The sequence below is a fragment of the Lolium perenne genome, chromosome 7, assembly GCF_019359855.2.
Source record: "Lolium perenne isolate Kyuss_39 chromosome 7, Kyuss_2.0, whole genome shotgun sequence".
NCBI classification, from domain to species: domain Eukaryota; kingdom Viridiplantae; phylum Streptophyta; class Magnoliopsida; order Poales; family Poaceae; genus Lolium; species Lolium perenne.
In genome coordinates this window covers 128,976,051-128,996,390 of record NC_067250.2, presented here as the reverse complement: position 1 = coordinate 128,996,390, position 20,340 = coordinate 128,976,051, and the positions used below count along the sequence as shown (strand labels likewise).

The window sequence follows — 20,340 nt, the reverse complement described above, 5'->3', positions numbered from 1 at the left end:
TGTTTATTTCCGGCTTTGTCTAATGCTTACCAATAGTTCGAAACACACACACCTATTCTTACACTTACATCCAGCACTATATGCATCGTTGTCTCATAGATTCATTTTATATATCACTGCTGATGTCACATTTGCTCTTCAATTTTCATATGCGTAATGAAACTGCTAACCCTTCATTGGTCAAAAGGATTGCAAGCTGCTGCGATGAGGCATCTGCAGAGGCTGCCACCAAGTTCTTATCAGCCCCACCTTCTGGATGCTTATATAAGCTCAAGTCCAAGGACCAGCCGGGCTGTAACCATCCAAGGGTTCGGGTATATTTTCTTAAGCCACATATACATGCCATGATTTATGTCTGATATTATCACCGGCTCTGTCTAATGCTTTTTGGAATTCGGAAACACCAAATTAGCATGCTTATATTCATCATACACTAATTTTTCACTGTTCAGTTTGTAACATAGTGTTATGCACTCGCTTGTCAACATTTGCATTGCTCTGAACTATGCACTTTACACAACCTAATTCTTCCACTTACATTCAGCGCTACGCACCAGTAGTACCTCCCATGTTTCCTTCACCATCCCGATGCCGAGCTTGCGGGAATATGGTGGGCCCATGTACATACCCCGCATATAACACCTCCTATGGCTCTATCTACCTTTCTAGTAGCTCCTTCACAGAGTTACAGGTATGTATTCTCAGTGGTTTAGCATGAATTGGCATATAGTAAAGTCTTGTTTTTAGTCTTCCTGCTTCTTACATTTGTATCAATTTTCACATGCAGACTGTACCTTGTGAACTTCGTCCAATGATTAACCAGATGTGTCCGCATGAAGGGTCTTTCACTATGCATGGCAATGGCAAATTGATGAACACCTACACGGTCTATGAGGTGTATGTCTACAAGACGCAGGCCATCACATATTTGTATGGACATGATTGGAGAAAGTTTGCTTTTGACTACGGTCTGAAGAAGGGCGACGAGCTGAGGATCAGAAACTCAAACGGGCAGATATACGTAACTGCTTATAGAGTTGGAGACACTTCCAAATATATAATATGTAACTTTTTTCTACTCATATCTTTTGATAACTGTTCTGAGCAGTTGTTCTAAACCATTCCCTCTGTTCTAGCTTGCTGGGTTTAACATGATCAAAGCTGCAGATCCCCTGATGGAACATGAGCGGATGTCACAAAGGGCAACCACACCAGCACCGGCACCGGCTTCCCACTCTCTGCATCAGCACCGGTTCTGTACCAGCTCCGTTCTTGCATCTACCCAGCAGTCCCCTACATCGGCATTGGTTCTGTAGAGGCCCCATATACTACACCTGCCCCGAGCTCTGCATCGACCTTTGGTTCCTCTAGCTGCACCGTTCTGCACCTACCCAACAGTCTCCTGCATCAGCACCGGTTCCTCTAGAGGCACCGTTCTGCACCTGCCAGAGTCTCCTGCATCGACACCAGCTCATGTACCAGCTCGGGCTCCACCTGCCCCACCGGATCACCGAGGTCTCGGCTCATTCTTTGTGGCCACCCGTGTGGTGACCAGGACACATCTGAAGGCTATGTTCGTGAGTATATGACAGCATAACTGCTCTTATCTTGATGTCTTCTCTGCTCAAAGTCTCACATGGTTCAGTGCATTGGTGCCATTGACTAATTTTTGGTGGTATCTCTTGCTTTGAATCAGAAATTGCCTAAAAGTATCTCCAAGGATCTCAATGCTGGCCGAAGGGGCAAGATATCCCTCGTCATGGAGAGTGAAGGTCTCACCATGGAGGGACGGTAGTCCGTCGATCCACAGAGATGGCCGCTTGGCTGTTACTTCCAGGTGGAAAAAGTTCATTGACGGTGCCAAACTTCGCATTGGATCAAAGTTGAAGGTCAAGATCTTTCGATGCCGCTGTGACATGCTGGTCATAAAGTTCGCGGTTGTCTAGTTCTGTTGCCCCATGAGCCCTTAGCAAATGCATTTGTAGTTATACTTATATAAGGTTATCTTATCTGAACTGCTAATTAATTGTATGGCTGGTAAAACTCTGGCAAGCTTTTGCTCTTAGCAAGTATGTATGTATGATCAGCTATTATGATAACTAATGTTTGTGTTCATCTTAATTTGCATTTCCGTTTTAGAAAAAAAACTTAATTTCTATTTTGGCTGACCTGTTAGAGAACTATCAGATTGAACCCACAACATGATTCAAATAGATTCATTACACCGAGCCACATGTCTTGACCTTGCTATACACTACTTCCATTAATCAGTGCAAGAAGGCTTACCCGAGCTGCCCGAACCATGGCAGATTCGAATCCACCTTATCTATCTAGAAATACAACCTTTGCGAGAAGAGGATTTGCGGTATGGGGAGGCTGACATTGGGGACCCATGAGCCAGCGAGCGTCGTCAACGTTTTAAAGGTGGCGAGGAGATCGAAAGAAAAAATAAGCCAAAAATCAGTTGGTAAACAAATTCAAGAAAAGAAACATTTACCTTTACGAGAGGATGACATGCGGGACCCATGAGGCAGCAGCATCCTCAACTATTTCAAGGCGGCGGGGATCAAAAGAAAAAGGAAATAGCCAGAAATTAATTAGGGTCAAAAATAAATCCATCAAAGGAAACTTTTATTGTTCATAGAGGATGACATGTGGGACCGACTTGCCATTTGCGTCGTCATCGTTTCAAAGGGGCAGGATCAAAAGAAAAAGGCAAATAGCCGAGAAATTAGGGAAAAAAATAAATCCAACAAAGGAAACTTTTATTGTTCATAGAGGATGACATGCGGGACCCATGAGCCAGCAGCTTCCTCAACGTTTCAAAGTCGGCATGAGATTGAAAGAAAAAGGCAAGTGACATAATATCAGGAGCCAAAAATAATCCAAGAAAAGAAACTTTATTGTACATAGAGGATGACATGCGGGTCCCATTTTGTAGCAGCGGTCTCAACGCTTCCAAGGCGGCACAGGACCGAAAGAAAAATGAAGTAGCCAGAAATCAGGGTGTGAAAAAAAATCCAAGAAAAGAAAGATTTCAATTGGGCTGTATCTGGACATCTGGGCCTTCGAACTATCCTGCTGGGCCTTTTGACTCGTACAATTTCAGCCCACTCCAAAACAGGAAAGGTCGGATTTTTCTCAAAAAAAAAACAGGAAAGTCCTATGCTTCGCAAAAACAAAAAACAAGGAGATTCAACATATAAGTTTGTTTATGTAGATATAAATATTTAATTTATCCGTTTGCAATAGCTCAGAGCGAAATACAACGTTTATTGTCTGCAAAATAAAATATCACATGTTTCTTGTACGGGGAGGCTGACATCGGGGACCCATGAGCCAGCAGCGTCGTCAACGTTTCAAAGGCGGCAGGGGATCGAAAATAAAAAAAGCCAAAAATCAGTTGGTAAAAAAATACAAGAAAAGAAAACATTTATCGTTCTGAGAGGATGACATGCGGGACCCATGAGGCAGCAGCATCCTCAACGTTTCAAAGTCGGCATGAGATCGAAAGAAAAAGCCAAGTGACATAATATCAGGAGCCAAAAATAATCCAAGAAAAGAAACTTTATTGTACATAGAGGATGACATGCGGGTCCCATTTTGTAGCAGCGGTCTCAACGTTTCCAAGGCGGCACAGGACCAAACGAAAAATGAGGCAGCAGCATTCTCAACAATTCCAAGGCGGCAGGGGATCAAAAGAAAAAAAGGAAATAGCCAGAAATTAATTAGGGGTCAAAAATAAATCCACCAAAGGAAACTTTTATTGTTCATAGAGGATGACATGTGGGACCGACCTGCCAACAGCGTCCTCATCGTTTCAAAGGGGGCAGGGGATCAAAAGAAAAAGGCAAATAGCCAGAAATTAGGGGTGAAAAATAACTCCAAGAAAGGAAACTTTTATTGTTCGTAGAGGATGACATGCGGGACCCATGAGCCAGCAGCTTACTCAACGTTTCAAAGGTGGCATGAGATCGAAAGAAAAAGGCAAGTGACCAAATATCAGGAGCCAAAAATAATCCAAGATTTATTGTACATAGAGGATGACATGTGTGTCCCATTTTGCAGCAGCGGTCTCAATGTTTGTAATGCGGCTTGAGATCAAAAGAAAAAGAAAGTAGCTAGTAATTAGGGGGTGAAAAAAATCCAAGAAAAGAAAGTTGATGGACATAGAGGATGACATGCGGGTCCCTTGAGCCAACAGACTTACTCAACGTTTCAAAGGGGCGAGGATCAAAAGAAAAAGGCAAGCCAAAAATCAGAGGGTGAAATAAAATCCAACAAAGGAAACTTTTATAGCACATAGAGGATGACATGCGGGTCCCATGAGCCAGCAGGTTCCTCAACGTTTCAAACGTGGCATGAGATCGAAAGAAAAAGGCAAGTGACCAAATATGAGGTGCCAAAAAAAACTCCAAGAAAAGAAAGTTGATTGCTCATAGAGGATGACATGCGGGTCCCATTTAGCTGCAGCGGTCTCACAGTTTGAGAGGCGGCAGGGGATCGAAAGAAAAAGGCAAGTGACCAAATATCAGGAGCCAAAAATAATTCAAGAAAAGAAAGTTTTATAGTCCATAGAGGATGACATGCGGGTCCCATTTAGCAGCAGCGGTATCACCGTTTGAGAGGCGGCAGGGGATCGAAAGAAAAAGGCAAGTGACCAAATATGAGGTGCCAAAAAAAAATCCAAGAAAAGAAAGTTTTATAGTACATAGAGGATGACATGCAGGTCCCATTTAGCAGCAGCGGTATCACCGTTTGAGAGGCGGCAGGGGATCGAAAGAAAAAGGCAAGTGACCAAATATGAGGTGCCAAAAAAATCCAAGAAAAGAAAGTTTTATAGTACATAGAGGATGACATGCGGGTCCCATTTAGCAGCAGCGGTATCACCGTTTGAGAGGCGGCAGGGGATCGAAAAAAAAGGCAAGTGACCAAATATGAGGTGCCAAAAAAAACTCCAAGAAAAGAAAGTTGATTGCACATAGAGGATGACATGCGGGTCCCATTTAGCAGCAGCGGTCTCAACGTTTCCAAGGCGGCAAGGGATCAAAAGAAAAAGGAAGTAGCCAGAAATCAGGGGGTCAAAAAAAAATCCAAGAATAGAAAGAATTTTGGTTCATAGAGGATGACATGCGGGACCCATGATCCTGCATCGTAAACGGCTCGATCGGAGAACGTTGAACGAGATGGCGCGATCTAGAAAAAAAACAATGCCAGAGAGGCTGCCATCTGGGCCCTACATCCCTCAGCGGTGCGGATTTGCGTTGACTCGGCCAGCGAACCCGAGATTTCGAGATGCACCACGTCCCGGGCCACCATACGCGACGTTTTGGCCGCTTTCGTCGGGCTAGGTGGCCTCAAAAACGAGAAAAAAAAAGTTTTGAAATGCACCACGGAGGGACCCAAAATCGTCGGCCATGGTACACCAGCAACCACGGCGCGACTTCAACTTCGTCAGCCATGGCAACTTTTCTTGTAGTGAAGGTGAAGTGTCGTGTAGTCGACGTTCACACGACACCACTAGAAGAATAACACCACAACTTAAATATCATAACATTGAATATTACTCAACCATACTTCACTACTAACATTTAGACTTCACCCATGTCCTCAAGAACTAGACAAACTACTCACGAGACATCATATGGAACATGATCAGAGGTGATATGATGATGAATAACAATCTGAACATAAACCTTGGTTCAATGGTTTCACTCAATAGCATCAATAACAAGTAGAAATCAACACCGGGAGAGTTTCCCCTATCAAACAATCAAGATCAAACCCAAATTGTTACAGCGGTGACGGCGTGCAGCGGTGGAGACGGCGGTGATGATGATGAAGATGATGATGATGGTGATGGAGATGATGTCCAGCTCGATGACGGTGACGATGGCGTCGATTTCCCCCTCTGGGAGGGAATTTCCCCGACGGATCTCAGCCTGCCGGAGAGTTCTTTTCTCTCTGGTGTTCTCCGCCCCGCAGAGGCGGCTGTGGCTCTTCGCGACTATCCTCTGGGGCTTAGGTTTTCGGGACGAAGGCGTACGCGAAGAAAAGGAGGCGAGAGGGGGCTGTGGGCCCCCTCCTCACAAGGCGGCGCGGCCAGGCCTTGGGCCGCGCTGGCCTATGAGGTGGGCCCACCTCGGGTCCCCTCGGCTCCCCCTTCTGGCTCCCTTCGTCTTCTGGAAAAATAGGATTTTTCATATAATTTCCGTCAACTGTTGATCTTCCGAAATATTGCATTCTGACGGCGCTTTTTCCAGCAGAATCCTGACTCCGGTGCGCGATCCTCCAATAATCATGAAACATGCAAAATAGATGAAATAACATAAGTATTATCTCCAAATATAAAATATATCAATGAATAACAGCAAATTATGATATAAAATAGTGATGCAAATTGGACGTATCAACTCCCCCCAATCTTAGACTTCGCTTGTCCCCAAGCGAAACTGAACTCGGTAAACAGGACCACATGTTTATGGAGTGAAGAGTCGATAAATCAAATACGGACAAGAAGCATCATATTCATTCACACAAGACATTCTAGTGAACAACTTCCTCATATAACTCTACTTGAAACAAGTATAAGGTAATCACAAATAAAGGTGCATAAGATATCATAGTTGGTGATGGCAAACTTCGTTCTTGGTCAGAGAACAATTAACAGGTTATTCTTATCTATCGAGCAGCGCTCTCATGTTAAAGTTTATATGGCTCATCTTGCATACTCAATCATAATGATCATTGATAACTTTCAAAACTATATTCATTCAGATAAAACTTGTACAAAACAAGGAAGAGTAAAAGACATGATGAAGTAAATCACAATATAATGGTTTGATCACAACAACTCAAATGCTTGCTTGAGATGGAGGGAAATAGTTTTACTGACTCAACATAAAGTAAAAGACAGGCCCTTCGCAGAGGGAAGCAGGGATTAAATCATGTTTTAGAGCTTTTTCAGTTTTGAAATCATATAAAGAGAATAAAAGTAATATTTTGAGAAGTGTTTGTTGTTGTCAACGACTGGTAGCGGGTACTCTAACCCCCTCGCCAGACAAACTCTCGAAGAGCGGCTCCCATTAAGACATTTTCATTTTGGGTGGCACCCCTTCCAACCTTACTTTCACAAACCATGGCTAACCGAATCCTCGGGTGCCTGCCAACAATCTCATACCATGAAGGAGTGCCTTTTTATTTTAGTTTTATTTAGATGACACTCCTCCCAACCTTTGCTTTCTCAAGCCATGGCTAACCGAATCCTCGGGTGCCGTCCAACAATCACATACCATGGAGGAGTGTCTATTTGTAGTATCATGAAAGTTAATTAATCGGGGCTGGGAACCCCATTGCTAGCTCTTTTTGCAAAATTATTGGATAAGTGGATGAAGCCACTAGTCCATTGGTGAAAGTTGCCCAACAAGATTGAAAGATAAAACACCACATACTTCCTCATGAGCCATAAAACATTGACACAAATAATAGATGATAAATTTTGAATTGTTTAAAGGTAGCACACGAAGTATTTACTTGGGATGGCAGGAAATACCATGAAGTAGGTAGATATGGTGGACACAAATGGCATAGGTTTGGGTTGAGGTTTGGATGCACGAGAAGCATTCCCTCTCAGTACAGGTCTTTGGCTAGCAAGGTTAATTAGCAAGCACAAAAGTTGAGGGAAACAAACGAATATACATGTGATAGAAACAATCATGCATCTTTCTTGTAAGCACAAACAATTTTAACTTCAGAATAATAAGCTATGAGCTAACAAGAAAGGAAGACAATGAAACAACTATATATATTTTCTTTTCTACTTAAACCTCAAGGTGTTGTTGCTATTGACCAATGCTAAGTTTGCCAAAACCAAATAGATTTACTCAATGCTCCCAAAGTGGTACCAATACTAAAATCAAGATCAATCATATAATAGAAATTGCAAACTAAAATAAGGTGTGCAATATGTAAATGATAAGACTTCTCATTAATATTTCATAACGATAACTCACACCAAGGGATACATAGACAACCGACTAAAGGAGAGATACTTCCACACTGCAACCCATCTTATATGATAACTTCCCTACTCATGATATGACACTACTTGATAGTAAAAAGTAAAAGGTAGTGATGATGTGATACCGCGGCACTCCCCCAAGCTTGGAACAAACCAAGGGGATGCCAATACCGATGGTGAATTACTCCTTTGGCGATGGTGGTGATGAATTCCCGACAAGCTTCTCCACAAGCTCCTGAAGCTCATCAATCTTGTACATGAGGTTGCGGATCATCTCCGAATTGTGCTCGACGCGATTAAGAAGTATGTCCAACGGCGAGTCCCAATTCTTGGAGTTATTTCCCCACCCTTCAGCTTCAGGCTTCGTCCTTCCTGCAGTGTTAGAACGATCTATATCCCAATTGCTAGGCAATGCTGCCTTGGGAGTCCTTTCAATTTGATTATTGTAGATTAGATTGCGGAAGGGATGGTAAGTGCCTATATAAGATGTCTTTGGAGCTAGGTAATGACGTGGAACCCTTCCTCCGGTGCGAATTCTTGCACTCTTGTTTGCACTAAAAGGGTTATCCACCACTTTGATGCTTGCGACGGTAGCACGCGGGTATGCGCGCGAGTCTTCCTCCACTTCTTCTTCATCTTCTTTCTTGACGCTCTCGTCCACCTCTTTCCACTCGGGATCTTGAATATCTTCATCCGAAAGCCCCTTGCCCTTATTGTTGGAGGCCATGGTGCTCCTAGATTGAAAATAGATCCTGGCAGAAACAGCTCGAAACAAAACACGTCGAGAAAACGATATACGGACCTCCAGGGGTCCGGGGGATTATATAGCAGGAATTTTTATGTCATAAGGAAAGTACCAGGTCGAACCGGAGTCGGAAAGGGGCGACGAGGCGGCCAGCTCATAGGGCGGCGCGGGCCAAGGCCTGGCCGCGCCGGCCTATGGGGGCATGCCCTCGTGCGTCTCCTCCACTCCGTTTCGATCTCGTAATTTTTCATATTTTCCAAAAGAGAGTGGATTTGTTGCCACCGGGTGGCAATGCCCCCCCATTGGCTGCCGTTGGATGACTTGATTGAGATTCGTTCTGAGCTACCCAGATTTGCACTTTGCACTTTGTAAACTAGCTTGTACCCTAATTACACGCTGGCAATGTCAGAAAAGTGCAGCACCATGCAGTTTGCTCAGCTCGAGTCTTTAGGCTGGTGCCAATGCACCGCCCGACTCCCGCCCCGCCACGTCAGCTTTTCTCTCACTCTCACCCCACTCTCACCCCACTCTCACACCACCTTGCCAATGCATGGGCTATAGTCCCCACTCTCACTTCTCTCTCCTCCACATCACCATTTCTTTTCCACATTAAGTTATTTCACTCGATTTTGTTTAGACATTCAAAATAATGCAAGAAATTATTCAACTAAAAATGTTACCGATTACATAATAATTAATAAAAATACAAATTATGTTTCTTGTTTTTCTAAATAGCCTATATGACAAGTGTGTACTTGTGTTTGTATTTTGAACTGAAAGAGTAAAAAAAGGAAAGAAAATAAAAGAAGGAAAGAAAATAAAATAAAAACTGACATTTAAAGAATAAAAGAAGGAAAGAAAAAAAGAAAAAAAGAAAAAAAACCGACCAGGTCTCTTCTTCTACCTCTCGCCCCTCCTCTCGCCCGCGTCGCCAACGCGCCGCCCCGCCTCCCGCCCCGCTCCCGCCTCCATCTCGCCGCCAACGCGGGCGACAGCCGGGCGGTAGCGGGCGCTACCGCCGGGCGAGCCAGCCAGCGCCCGCCGCTCCAGTCCCGCCCGCCTCCCGCCCCTCTCCCGCCCCGTCGCCGCCGCTACCGCCTCCGCTACCGCCTGCGCTGGCACCGGCCTTATTGTCAAGCAAGGCAGTCATTAAATGGGGTTCAGGTGATTCATAAATGCGTTGTGATGCATCCCATCGAGTGGCTGCGTTTTGCTTTTCTGGGACACACTTGAATTCCCTTGAAGTCGCTTGGAGAGAGTACCAGTACTACTCCACCAAATATCTGAATCCCCAAAAGTTGCTAGCAGTCCGCGGTTCGTTCAAATTCCGAGAAGCGATACTTCTACTCGCCCGTCCGGATGAAGAAAGGGATGGCTCCCCTCCACATGAATCCATAAACCGTTCATCTCCTTCTGTGGGTGTTTCCATGTCTACCGTGAGCAATCGCCAAGGAGGCCGGACGATGGCGCGGGAGGCGGCGTTGGCGATGTTCGATCTCCATGTCGTCGGCCGTCCATGGCGTGCACACGGAGGAGCATCTACCGACCGGGAGTTGTGCTTCGGGCAAGCGTGGCCATTTTCACGCGATGGTTGGCGAGCGCCGCGGCCTTCCCGTGCTCCTGGGGCGGGCGACGGCCATCCCGAGCTGGCCGAGCATGGCGCGTTCGCGTGATACTGAACGAGCCCGCACGGCCTTTCCGTGCTAGGCTAGCAGACGACTGAGGCCTCTCCGTTGTACCGGACGAGCACGACGGCGTTCATGTCGAACTGAACGAGAGAGAGAGAGTTAAGGAGAGATATAAAGATAGGAAATTAAAGAGACCTGGCAGATAAGCGCGTGCATGCAGCCATGCAGGGAAACATTTTTTGCTGTCGTCGTGCTATGCTTCCCGGGTCGCAGCGTCACGTGGAGCACGCTCGACAGCGCCATGATTCCGTGTCGTGGGCAGCCTAACGCCGTCTAGGTATTTGCATTGTGGAAGGAAAATGGAACTATATGTATTGTAGCCTAACACACATTTTAATGCATCATCTGTTTGTATTAAATATGCGATGCATGCAGCGTGCTGCTCTACTAGATGCAGTAGGGCAGGATACAACGCAACTTTAGCTGAACAAGTATCTGCTGCTACATGAAATATCAGTAGCGTGGCAGTGTGCTGCTAGTGAACTGTCGGGACTGTGCGCGGGTCAGAAAAAAGCCGTTCGGCTCATTTATTCTTCTACTTCAACCATGCGAAAAACAAACAACCAGCTCCACCTACTGCTATGGAGCACTTTCTCAGTACTGGTGCAACTGAACATTGCGGTACAGCCGTGTAAGTAGATTTGCAGGTTGTGTTGGTAATTAGAGCAAGAGCTTTGGTAACTACGTTGCATGCAACACGAATCTATAAGCAGGAATGGACGGCATCCCATGGGGGGGCATTGCCACCGGGTGGCAACAACACATTTAGCTTTCCAAAAACAGCAAAAACATTGTTCGGAAAGTAAATCGCGAACTTTTTATTACCTGTACTGTTACCTACTCAAAGTCGAGTTCTGGCGGACTGTCAATTTGACCTTTGATGAAAGCCTCTGGTGTTTCCACTCGAATAACATCAACATCTACATTATAAGAATCACCTGAGATATAATGCTTGAGTCTTTGTCCATTCACCACTTGTGTGGCATTGCCTTGGAGAGAACTAATTTTAATTGCTCCTGAACGATACACCTCCTCAACAACATATGGTCCTTCCCATTTCGAGAGTAATTCCCCTGCAAAGAATCTGAGACGAGACCGATACAATAGGACTTTATCCCCAATATTAAACTCTCTTTTGATAATCCTTTTATCATGCCATTTCTTAACTTTCTCTTTAAAGAGTTTAGCATTTTCATAAGCTTCACTTCTCCATTCATCTAGAGAACTTAATTGCAATAACCTCTTATTAGCGGCTAGTTTAGGATCTTTGTTTAGTTCTCTAACAACCCAATAAGCTTTGTGCTCTAGTTCTAAAGGTAAATGACAAGCTTTTCCATAAACCATTTTATAAGGTGACATTCCCATGGGGTTTTTATAAGCAGTTCTATAGGCCCATAGTGCTTCCTTCAATTTACTAGCCCAATTCTTTCTAGTTTTATTAACAGTCTTTTGCAAGATAGATTTAATTTCTCTATTTGATAGTTCTACTTGCCCACTAGTTTGAGGATGATAAGCGGAAGCAATTCTATGATTAATACCATATTTAGCAAGAGTTTTTCTAAAACCACCATGAATAAAATGAGAACCTCCATCTGTCATAATATATCTAGGAACTCCAAATCTAGGAAAAATAATGTCTAAAAGCATTCTTAAAGAGGTCTCACCATCAGCACTTTTTGTAGGTATGGCTTCCACCCATTTAGTAACATAATCAACAGCAACAAGTATATGAGTGTTACCTTCTGAAGAGGGAAAAGGTCCCATGAAGTCAAATCCCCAACAATCAAATGGTTCAATAACAAGAGTATAATTCATAGGCATTTCATTACGTCTGGAGATATTACCAACCCTTTGACATTCATCACAAGATAAAATAAACTTCCTTGCATCTTTGAAGAGAGTTGGCCAATAAAAACCTGATTGTAGAACCTTTTGCGCGGTTCTATCTCCGGCGTGATGTCCTCCATAAGCACTACCATGACATTTACTCAATATCTCTTGTTGCTCATATTCGGGAACACATCTTCGCAGAATACCATCCACTCCTTCTTTATATAAGTGTAGATCATCCCAAAAATAATGCCTCAAGTCATAAAAGAATTTCCTCCTTTGCTGAGCTGAAAAGGTTGGAGGCAAGTACTTGGAAACAATAAAGTTAGCATAATCAGCATACCAAGGACTGTCTCGCGAGCTCACCTTTATTACAGCCAATTGTTCATTTGGAAAACTATCATTAACAGGAACAGGATCATAAGCAATATTTTCCAATCTAGACAAATTATCAGCACCTTTCCTATCTACAATATGTAAATCAAATTCTTGCAACAGAAGCACCCATCTAATAAGCCTTGGCTTAGCATCTTTCTTTTGCATAAGGTATCTGATTGCAGCATGATCAGTATGAATAGTAACTTTTGAATCAACGATATAAGATCTAAACTTATCACAAGCAAAGACTACAGCTAACAATTCTTTTTCAGTAGTAGCATAATTTCTTTGAGCAACATCAAGAGTTTTACTAGCATAATGAATAACATTCAGTTTTTTATCTACTCATTTGTCCAAGAACAGTGCCTACAAGAAATCACTAGCATCACACATAATTTCAAATGGTAAGTTCCAATCAGGAGGTTCAACTATAGGGGCAGTTGTTAAAGCTTTCTTTAGAGTTTCAAAAGCTTCCTTACAATCATCATCAAAAACAAAAGGTACATCTTTTTGAAGAAGATTAGTAAGAGGCTTTGAAATCTTGGAGAAGTCTTTAATAAACCTCCTATAAAACCCAGCATGACCAAGAACACTACGAATACCTGTAACATCCCTAGGATAGGGCATCTTCTCAATGGCTTCAACTTTAGCTCTATCAACTTCAATACCTCTCTCGGAAATTTTATGTCCCAATACAATTCCTTCATTAACCATAAAGTGGCATTTCTCCCAATTAAGAACAAGGTTAGTTTCTTCACATCTCTGCAAAACTTTATCAAGGTTCCGCAAGCAATTATCAAAAGAATTTCCATAGACGGAAAAATCGTCCATGAATACCTCTACAATACTCTCACAAAAGCCATGAAAAATAGCAGACATGCATCTTTGAAAAGTAGCAGGAGCATTACATAAACCAAAAGGCATACGCCTATAAGCATAAGTTCCATAGGGACAAGTGAAAGTGGTTTTCTCTTGATCTTTAGTTTTAACAGCAATTTGTGAAAACCCAGAATAACCATCAAGAAAGCAAAAATGAGTATTTTTAGATAACCTTTCTAACATTTGATCAATAAAAGGCAAAGGGTAATGATCTTTCTTAGTAACCTTATTAACTTTTCGATAATCAATGCACATTCTATACCCTACAACTACTCTTTGAGGTATGAGCTCATCATTATCATTAGGCACAAATGATCATTCCTCCTTTCTTAGGAACACAATGCACAGGACTAACCCATCTACTATCGGCAATAGGATATATAATACCAGCTTCAAGGAGTCTTAATACCTCATTTCTTACCACATCCTTCATCTTAGGAATTAGACGACGCTGAGGTTCAACAACAGGCTTCGCATCATCTTCCATATTAATGGCGTGTTGGCAAATAGAGGGGGAAATCCCCTTCAAGTCATCAAGAGTGTAGCCAATAGCACCTCGGTGTTTCTTCAGTATTTCCAATAACCTTTCTTCTTCAAACTCTGAAAGCTTAGAACTAATAATAACAGGATATATTTTCTTATCATCAATATGAGCATATTTAAGATTATCAGGCAATGGTTTTAAATCAAAGACAGGATCTTCCTTTGGTGGTGGTGTTCTACCCAGATCTTCCGCCGGTAAATCATGCTTAAGAATAGGTTGACGAAGGAAAATTTCATCAAGCTCATCTCTTTCTTCCCTAAAAGCTTCACTCTCACTATTCTCCAAATGTTGCTGCAAAGGATTACTAGGAGCAAGAGCAATAGATGCACACTGTTCAACTTTAAAATCACTATTAGGCGAATCAATTTTATAAGGAGTTTTGGTAAATTTAGAGAAGTTAAACTCATAAGATTCACCAGCAAATTTAGTCAAAATTTTCTCTTTCTTGCAATCTATAATAGCTCCACAAGTATTTAAAAAAGGTCTACCAAAAATGATAGGACAATATTTACTAGCAGCAGAACCAAGTACCAAAAAGTCAGCAGGATATTTAATCTTACCACATAGAACTTCCACATCTCGAACGATACCAATTGGAGAGATAGTTTCTCTATTAGCCAGCCGAATAACCACATCAATATCTTCAAGTTCACAAGAACCAATTTCGTGCATAATCTCCGTGTAAAGCTCATAAGGAATAGCACTAATACTTGCACCAATATCACATAAACCATAATAACAATGATCACCAATTCTAACAGATAGCATAGGAACACTAGCTTGCTTGGACTTATTAGGATGTGAAACAATATTAGAGGCATCTTCACAGAAAATAATATGATCATCCTCCACATTTTCAGTCACAAGATCTTTAATAATTGCAACAGCAGTTTCAAATTTTATTTGTTCTTCAGGTTCTATAGGTTTCTTTTCACTTTTATGAACCGCACTATTTATAACAGAGTACTCCTTCATTTTAGCAGGGAAAGGAGTTTTTTCAATATAAGCTTCAGGAATAACATGATCAACAGTTTCCACTACAACACATTTATTTATAGACGAATCAATTTTATCTTTATACGGTTCATGATACTTATCAAAGTTCTTCTTAGGCAATTCATAATGAGAAGCAAAAGCTTTATAAAGATTTGCAGCAACTTGAGAATCAAGACCATAAGTAGCACTCATATTACGAAATTTATCAGTATCCATAAAAGCTTCAATGCATTTATAATCATAATTTATACCTGATTCTCTATCCTTGTTGTTCTCCCATCCTTCAGTATTATCTTGGATCCGATTAAGAAGGTCTCTTTTAAACTCTTCCTTGTTGCGTGTAAATGATCCAGAACAAGAAGTATCCAGCAAGGTCTTGTCTTGAAAAGAAAGTCTTGCATAGAAATTATCAATAATAATATTACCAGGAAGCTCATGAATGGGGCATTTGAGCATTAAAGACTTCAATCTCCCCCACGCTTGGGCAATACTCTCTCCTTCATGAGGCCAAAAGTTATATATGCGATTCCGATCTTTGTGAATCTCACTTGGAGGATAGAACTTAGAATAAAACCGGGGCACAATATCATTCCATTCAAGAGAATCCCCATTATCCAGTAATTTATACCAATGCGCCGCTTTACCAGACAGCGATATAGAGAATAGTTTCTTCCTCACTTCATCCATAGCAATACCTGCACACTTGAATAAACCGCATAATTCATGTAAGAACAGTAAATGATCTCCAGGGTGGACAGTTCCATCCCCTGTATAACGGTTGTCCACTACACGTTCAATAATTTTCATAGGTATTTTGTATGGTATTTCTTCCTTACCTAGCGCCTCATCCACTACCTTTGCAGTAGTAGTAGATTTCCCAAATAAACACTCAAGAGAAGATCTCTCCATAATGAATTATAGCAGCAAAGTGTAAATAAAATCAGCACAAACAGTAGAAATTTCCCTTACCAATTTCACTTACCAATAGCGCTTCACTCCCCGGCAACGGCGCCAGAAAATAGTCTTGATGACCCACAAGTATAGGGGGTGTATCGTAGTATCTTCGATAAGTAAGAATGTCGATCCCAACGAGGAGCAGAAGGTGTTGACAAGCAGTTTCGATGAAGGATTCACTGTAAATGCTCACAGACAAGTATTCAGGGGGTTTTGATGTAACAGATGAATAAAGTACGAGTAAGTAAAGTGCGAGAGTAATAATTGCAGCGAGTGGCCCAATCCTTTTTAGCACAAAGGACAAGTCGGTTTGTTTACTTATAATAACCAAACGTTCTTGAGGACACACGGGATTTTAGTCTAGTGCTTTCGCTACATACGGCTAATTAATCTTCATTGTTTTGATAAGTGTTGTGTGGGTGAACCTATGCTAATATACCGCCCTTCCTAGGACTAATACATACTTGTGATTATACCCCTTGCAAGCATCCGCAACTACAAGAAAGTAATTAAGATAAATCTAACCACAGCCTTAAACTTTGAGATCCTGCTATCCCTCCTGCATCGATATACCAACGGGGGCTCAGGTTTCTGTCACTCCGGCAACCCCGCAATTGGCAAACGAGTACAAGATGCATTCCCCTAGGCCCATAAAGGTGAAGTGTCGTGTAGTTGACGTTCACACGACACCACTAGAAGAATAACACCACAACTTAAATATCATAACATTGAATATTACTCAACCATACTTCACTACTAACATTTAGACTTCACCCATGTCCTCAAGAACTAGACGAACTACTCACGAGACATCATATGGAACATGATCAGAGGTGATATGATGATGAATAACAATCTGAACATAAACCTTGGTTCAATGGTTTTACTCAATAGCATCAATAACAAGTAGAAATCAACACCGGGAGAGTTTCCCCTATCAAACAATCAAGATCAAACCCAAATTGTTACAGCGGTGACGGCGTGCAGTGGTGGAGACGGCGGTGATGATGATGAAGATGATGATGATGGTGATGGAGATGATGTCCAGCTCGATGACGGTGACGATGGCGTCGATTTCCCCCTCCGGGAGGGAATTTCCCCGGCGGATCTCAGCCTGCCGGAGAGTTCTTTTCTCTCTGGTGTTCTCCGCCCCGCAGAGGCGGCTGTGGCTCTTCGCGACTATCCTCTGGGGTTTAGGTTTTCGGGACGAAGGCGTACGCAAAGAAAAGGAGGCGAGAGGGGGCTGTGGGCCCCCTCCTCACAGGGCGGCGCGGCCAGGCCTTGGGCCGCGCCGGCGTATGAGGTGGGCCCACCTCGGGTCCCCTCGGCTCCCCCTTCTGGCTCCCTTCGTCTTCTGGAAAAATAGGATTTTTCATATAATTTCCGTCAACTGTTGATCTTTCAAAATATTGCATTCTGACGGCGCTTTTTCCAGCAGAATCCTGACTCCGGTGCGCGATCCTCCAATAATCATGAAACATGCAAAATAGATGAAATAACATAAGTATTATCTCCAAATATAAAATATATCAATGAATAACAGCAAATTATGATATAAAATAGTGATGCAAATTGGACGTATCAAACCACTATCACCATGCTATATTTCACTTATCCCCGAGAAGGAAAAAATTGTATCTATCATTATATGCCTTAAGATATCTCAGTACTCATATAAGAATTGCATTTCTACTCCACTGAGAGATAATTGCTTTCATAGCCATTAAGTATTTCACAATCAATTTGCATATAATACCGATTGCAGGGCATGGTGGCCAGATCTGAGGGCGCGCGAGCTCTTCTGCACCACTCCTCGCGCACAACTGATGGTACCGATTAGGTGGCTCGCCTTCTAGCACCACTCCTCGCGCACAACTGATGTCATTAGATCCAAGACATGGAGACCAGACCAGAGCGGCACGCGCTCAGTTGTGTTGTGGTCGATGGGCTATGGCGCCAGGGCTTGTGCCGTGGTTGGGCCATCAGCCAGCACTGCTGATGGGTGGAGATTTGCGAGTGTTGGTTGGTCACTCTACAGTGAGACGAGACATGAAGATAGTGAGAGAGCTTGTCAGGGGATGAATTTCTGTGTTGCATGTACTTTCTTTCTTGGCAAATGTAGCGTGAATTTTTTGGGGCAGCACTAATTTTTTAGAGTTTCAGTTCTACTTGTGTGACTCGAGTGATGGTGATGGTGAGAGTTGTAACATTATCAAAAAAAATGTCTTCTATTTTGTATGATATTCTTGTGTTTTTATTTACCTGATGAATACATGCTCTATTTTCTTTTTCGCGAATTAGTCTGATTCCTAAGGTTGTGGTTGGCATGTGGGCGCTGCTGTTTCTACTAAGAGATACGTATTGATTACTATGGTTTAGTCGTTTAGAAGTTAATATGTCTAGCATTACCTATTTTATATAAATATTACATTTTGACATGTAGATAAGTAGTGATTGCATTATAGGGAATCAAATCAAGCTGAAGCCGTATGCCAGAACACACATAAATTACGAGGATGTTTTAATTAGTATCTCTAATAGAATTTGCGATCCCGTGGCAACGCACGGGCATTTTACTAGTAGAACTAGATTTCCCCATGGTTGCAAGTGTTTGGGGTGTCTGTTCTACTCTTTTAATGCAGAATATTGATTTTCATGTGGCCACTGCATTTGTGGAGACTAGAGAGGTCCTTTTGAGAATGGATTGATACTATCAGAAGGCAATGGCATTAGAATCTACTACTACTGCTAGATACTTAAAAATTGGTACCGAAGAGATGGTCGTTATTGCCTTATTTCTACTTATTACACTCTCGGATCTCCATCTTACAAAACAAATTAATCCTGTTGGAGATACTAAAAAAACAAGCATAAGACTCGCAGAAATGATGGAACAAAAACCATCCATCTAAATCCACATACACTATTTATGAATTTTCACACGAAGATCCATATCGGTAGGTATATCGGCGGACGAAAACAAATGAAATAAAATCAAATCGAATGAAATGAAATCAGATGAGCCTGGGAGGCGTCCTGTCCTGCATGCTGTCCGCCCTGCAGTAGCGCAGCTGCAGCGAGACCTGGCGCTCCATCTGGATGTGCCTGTAGAAGTTGGCGATGAAGAGCTCCGCGCGGCGGTCGATGTCGTCGTCCCCCGCCGGCGAGGACCCGCTGCCCGAGGTAGACGACGACGTCTCGGCGCCGGACGAGGCGGACCTCGAGTAGGCCGCGCTGCTGGTGCGCGACACGGTGGTTGCCCCGAGGCTCGCCGTCCTGGACGGCCCGGCGCTCGTGGACGTGGAAGGGGAGCTTCGGTCGTCCTCCGCGTCGAGCAGGCTCGGCTGCCGCGAGCCGAAGCTGAGGCGGCGCTGCGTGGCCGCGTTGCCGGCGGCCCCGGGGCTCCGGCCGGCGATGGAGGTGAGGATCCAGCGCGTGGCGCGGAAGGAGAGCAGGAAGCGCACCTTGTTGACCGCCGTCCGGAGCGTCCCGAGCAGCGACGCCGGCCGCTTCTCGCGCTCCATCGGAGTTGGTCGGATCGAAGCCCGGTTCAGGAACGCGACGCGACTTGTCTTGGTGCCGAGGTTTCGGAGTCGTCGCTAGCAGCAAGAAACGCGAGGCGAGACGAGAGATGGTGATGCGGAATCAATAAAGCGAGGGTTTTTTCTTGTCTGGCGCGCGAGTATATATAGCGGCAGACGTGGAAAGGTCGCCCATTTTAGTTGCCCACTGCACGAAGCTACTCGGTTTTCAGAAATTACAAGGAATGTATAATAGCGGCACGCTGTATTAGCTGTACATGCGTACACGTAGATGCATGAACCACGGCAGAACATACGCCGCCACGACTAAGTAACAAAAGCGTACTGAGAACCATCTGCAATTGAATGGTTAGGAGGGCAGCGAGCAATCTAGAGTTTAAATATTAGAGTTGGCACCTAGGTGTTTCATTTGAAAGCAAAATATTTTTTAGTTTAAGGCGACATTCTCGTTAACAGCGTATTGTGACTTCATCAATGTTAAGACCTGCCGTGTTAGTTCTTTTTTAGACCATGTCTCTCGAAGATGCTAATAAAAGTAGTTATGAGTATGTGCATTGTTAGGGATGAATGTATCAGAAAGTACGTGTCTTTGACACATGGGCACCAGTGCTTCCTCCAATTTCATATGTACAGTATGTGTGTATGCAAAAAAGTCCCGTTAAAAATATGTTGTATTTTAGAAATATAAAAAGACAAATTTGTAACGGTAAATGGTAGTACAATAGTATTAGAATAGTATATCTTTTTGTCAGAATTTTTTTATT

General features: G+C 43.1%; 1 protein-coding gene and 1 long non-coding RNA gene across 4 annotated transcripts in view; one reads left to right on the top strand and one right to left on the bottom strand.

Annotated features, from left to right (window-relative positions):
- The window catches only part of LOC127318462 (uncharacterized), a 41,065-nt gene extending 22,770 nt beyond the window's left edge, over window positions 1-18,295 (top strand). For all 3 annotated transcript variants that reach the window (XR_007861885.2, XR_007861886.2, XR_007861884.2), the window contains one exon: window positions 17,800-18,295. This is a non-coding gene — a long non-coding RNA (uncharacterized lncRNA). The remainder of the gene's footprint in view (window positions 1-17,799) is intronic.
- A 495-nt stretch (window positions 18,296-18,790) lies between these two features.
- LOC127318483 (uncharacterized) lies at window positions 18,791-19,708 on the bottom strand. Its single transcript, XM_051348962.2, has one exon. The coding sequence runs from the start codon at window positions 19,556-19,558 to the stop codon at window positions 19,049-19,051; it is 510 nt and encodes a 169-aa protein (XP_051204922.1). The 5' UTR covers window positions 19,559-19,708; the 3' UTR covers window positions 18,791-19,048.
- Window positions 19,709-20,340: the final 632 nt, after the last annotated feature.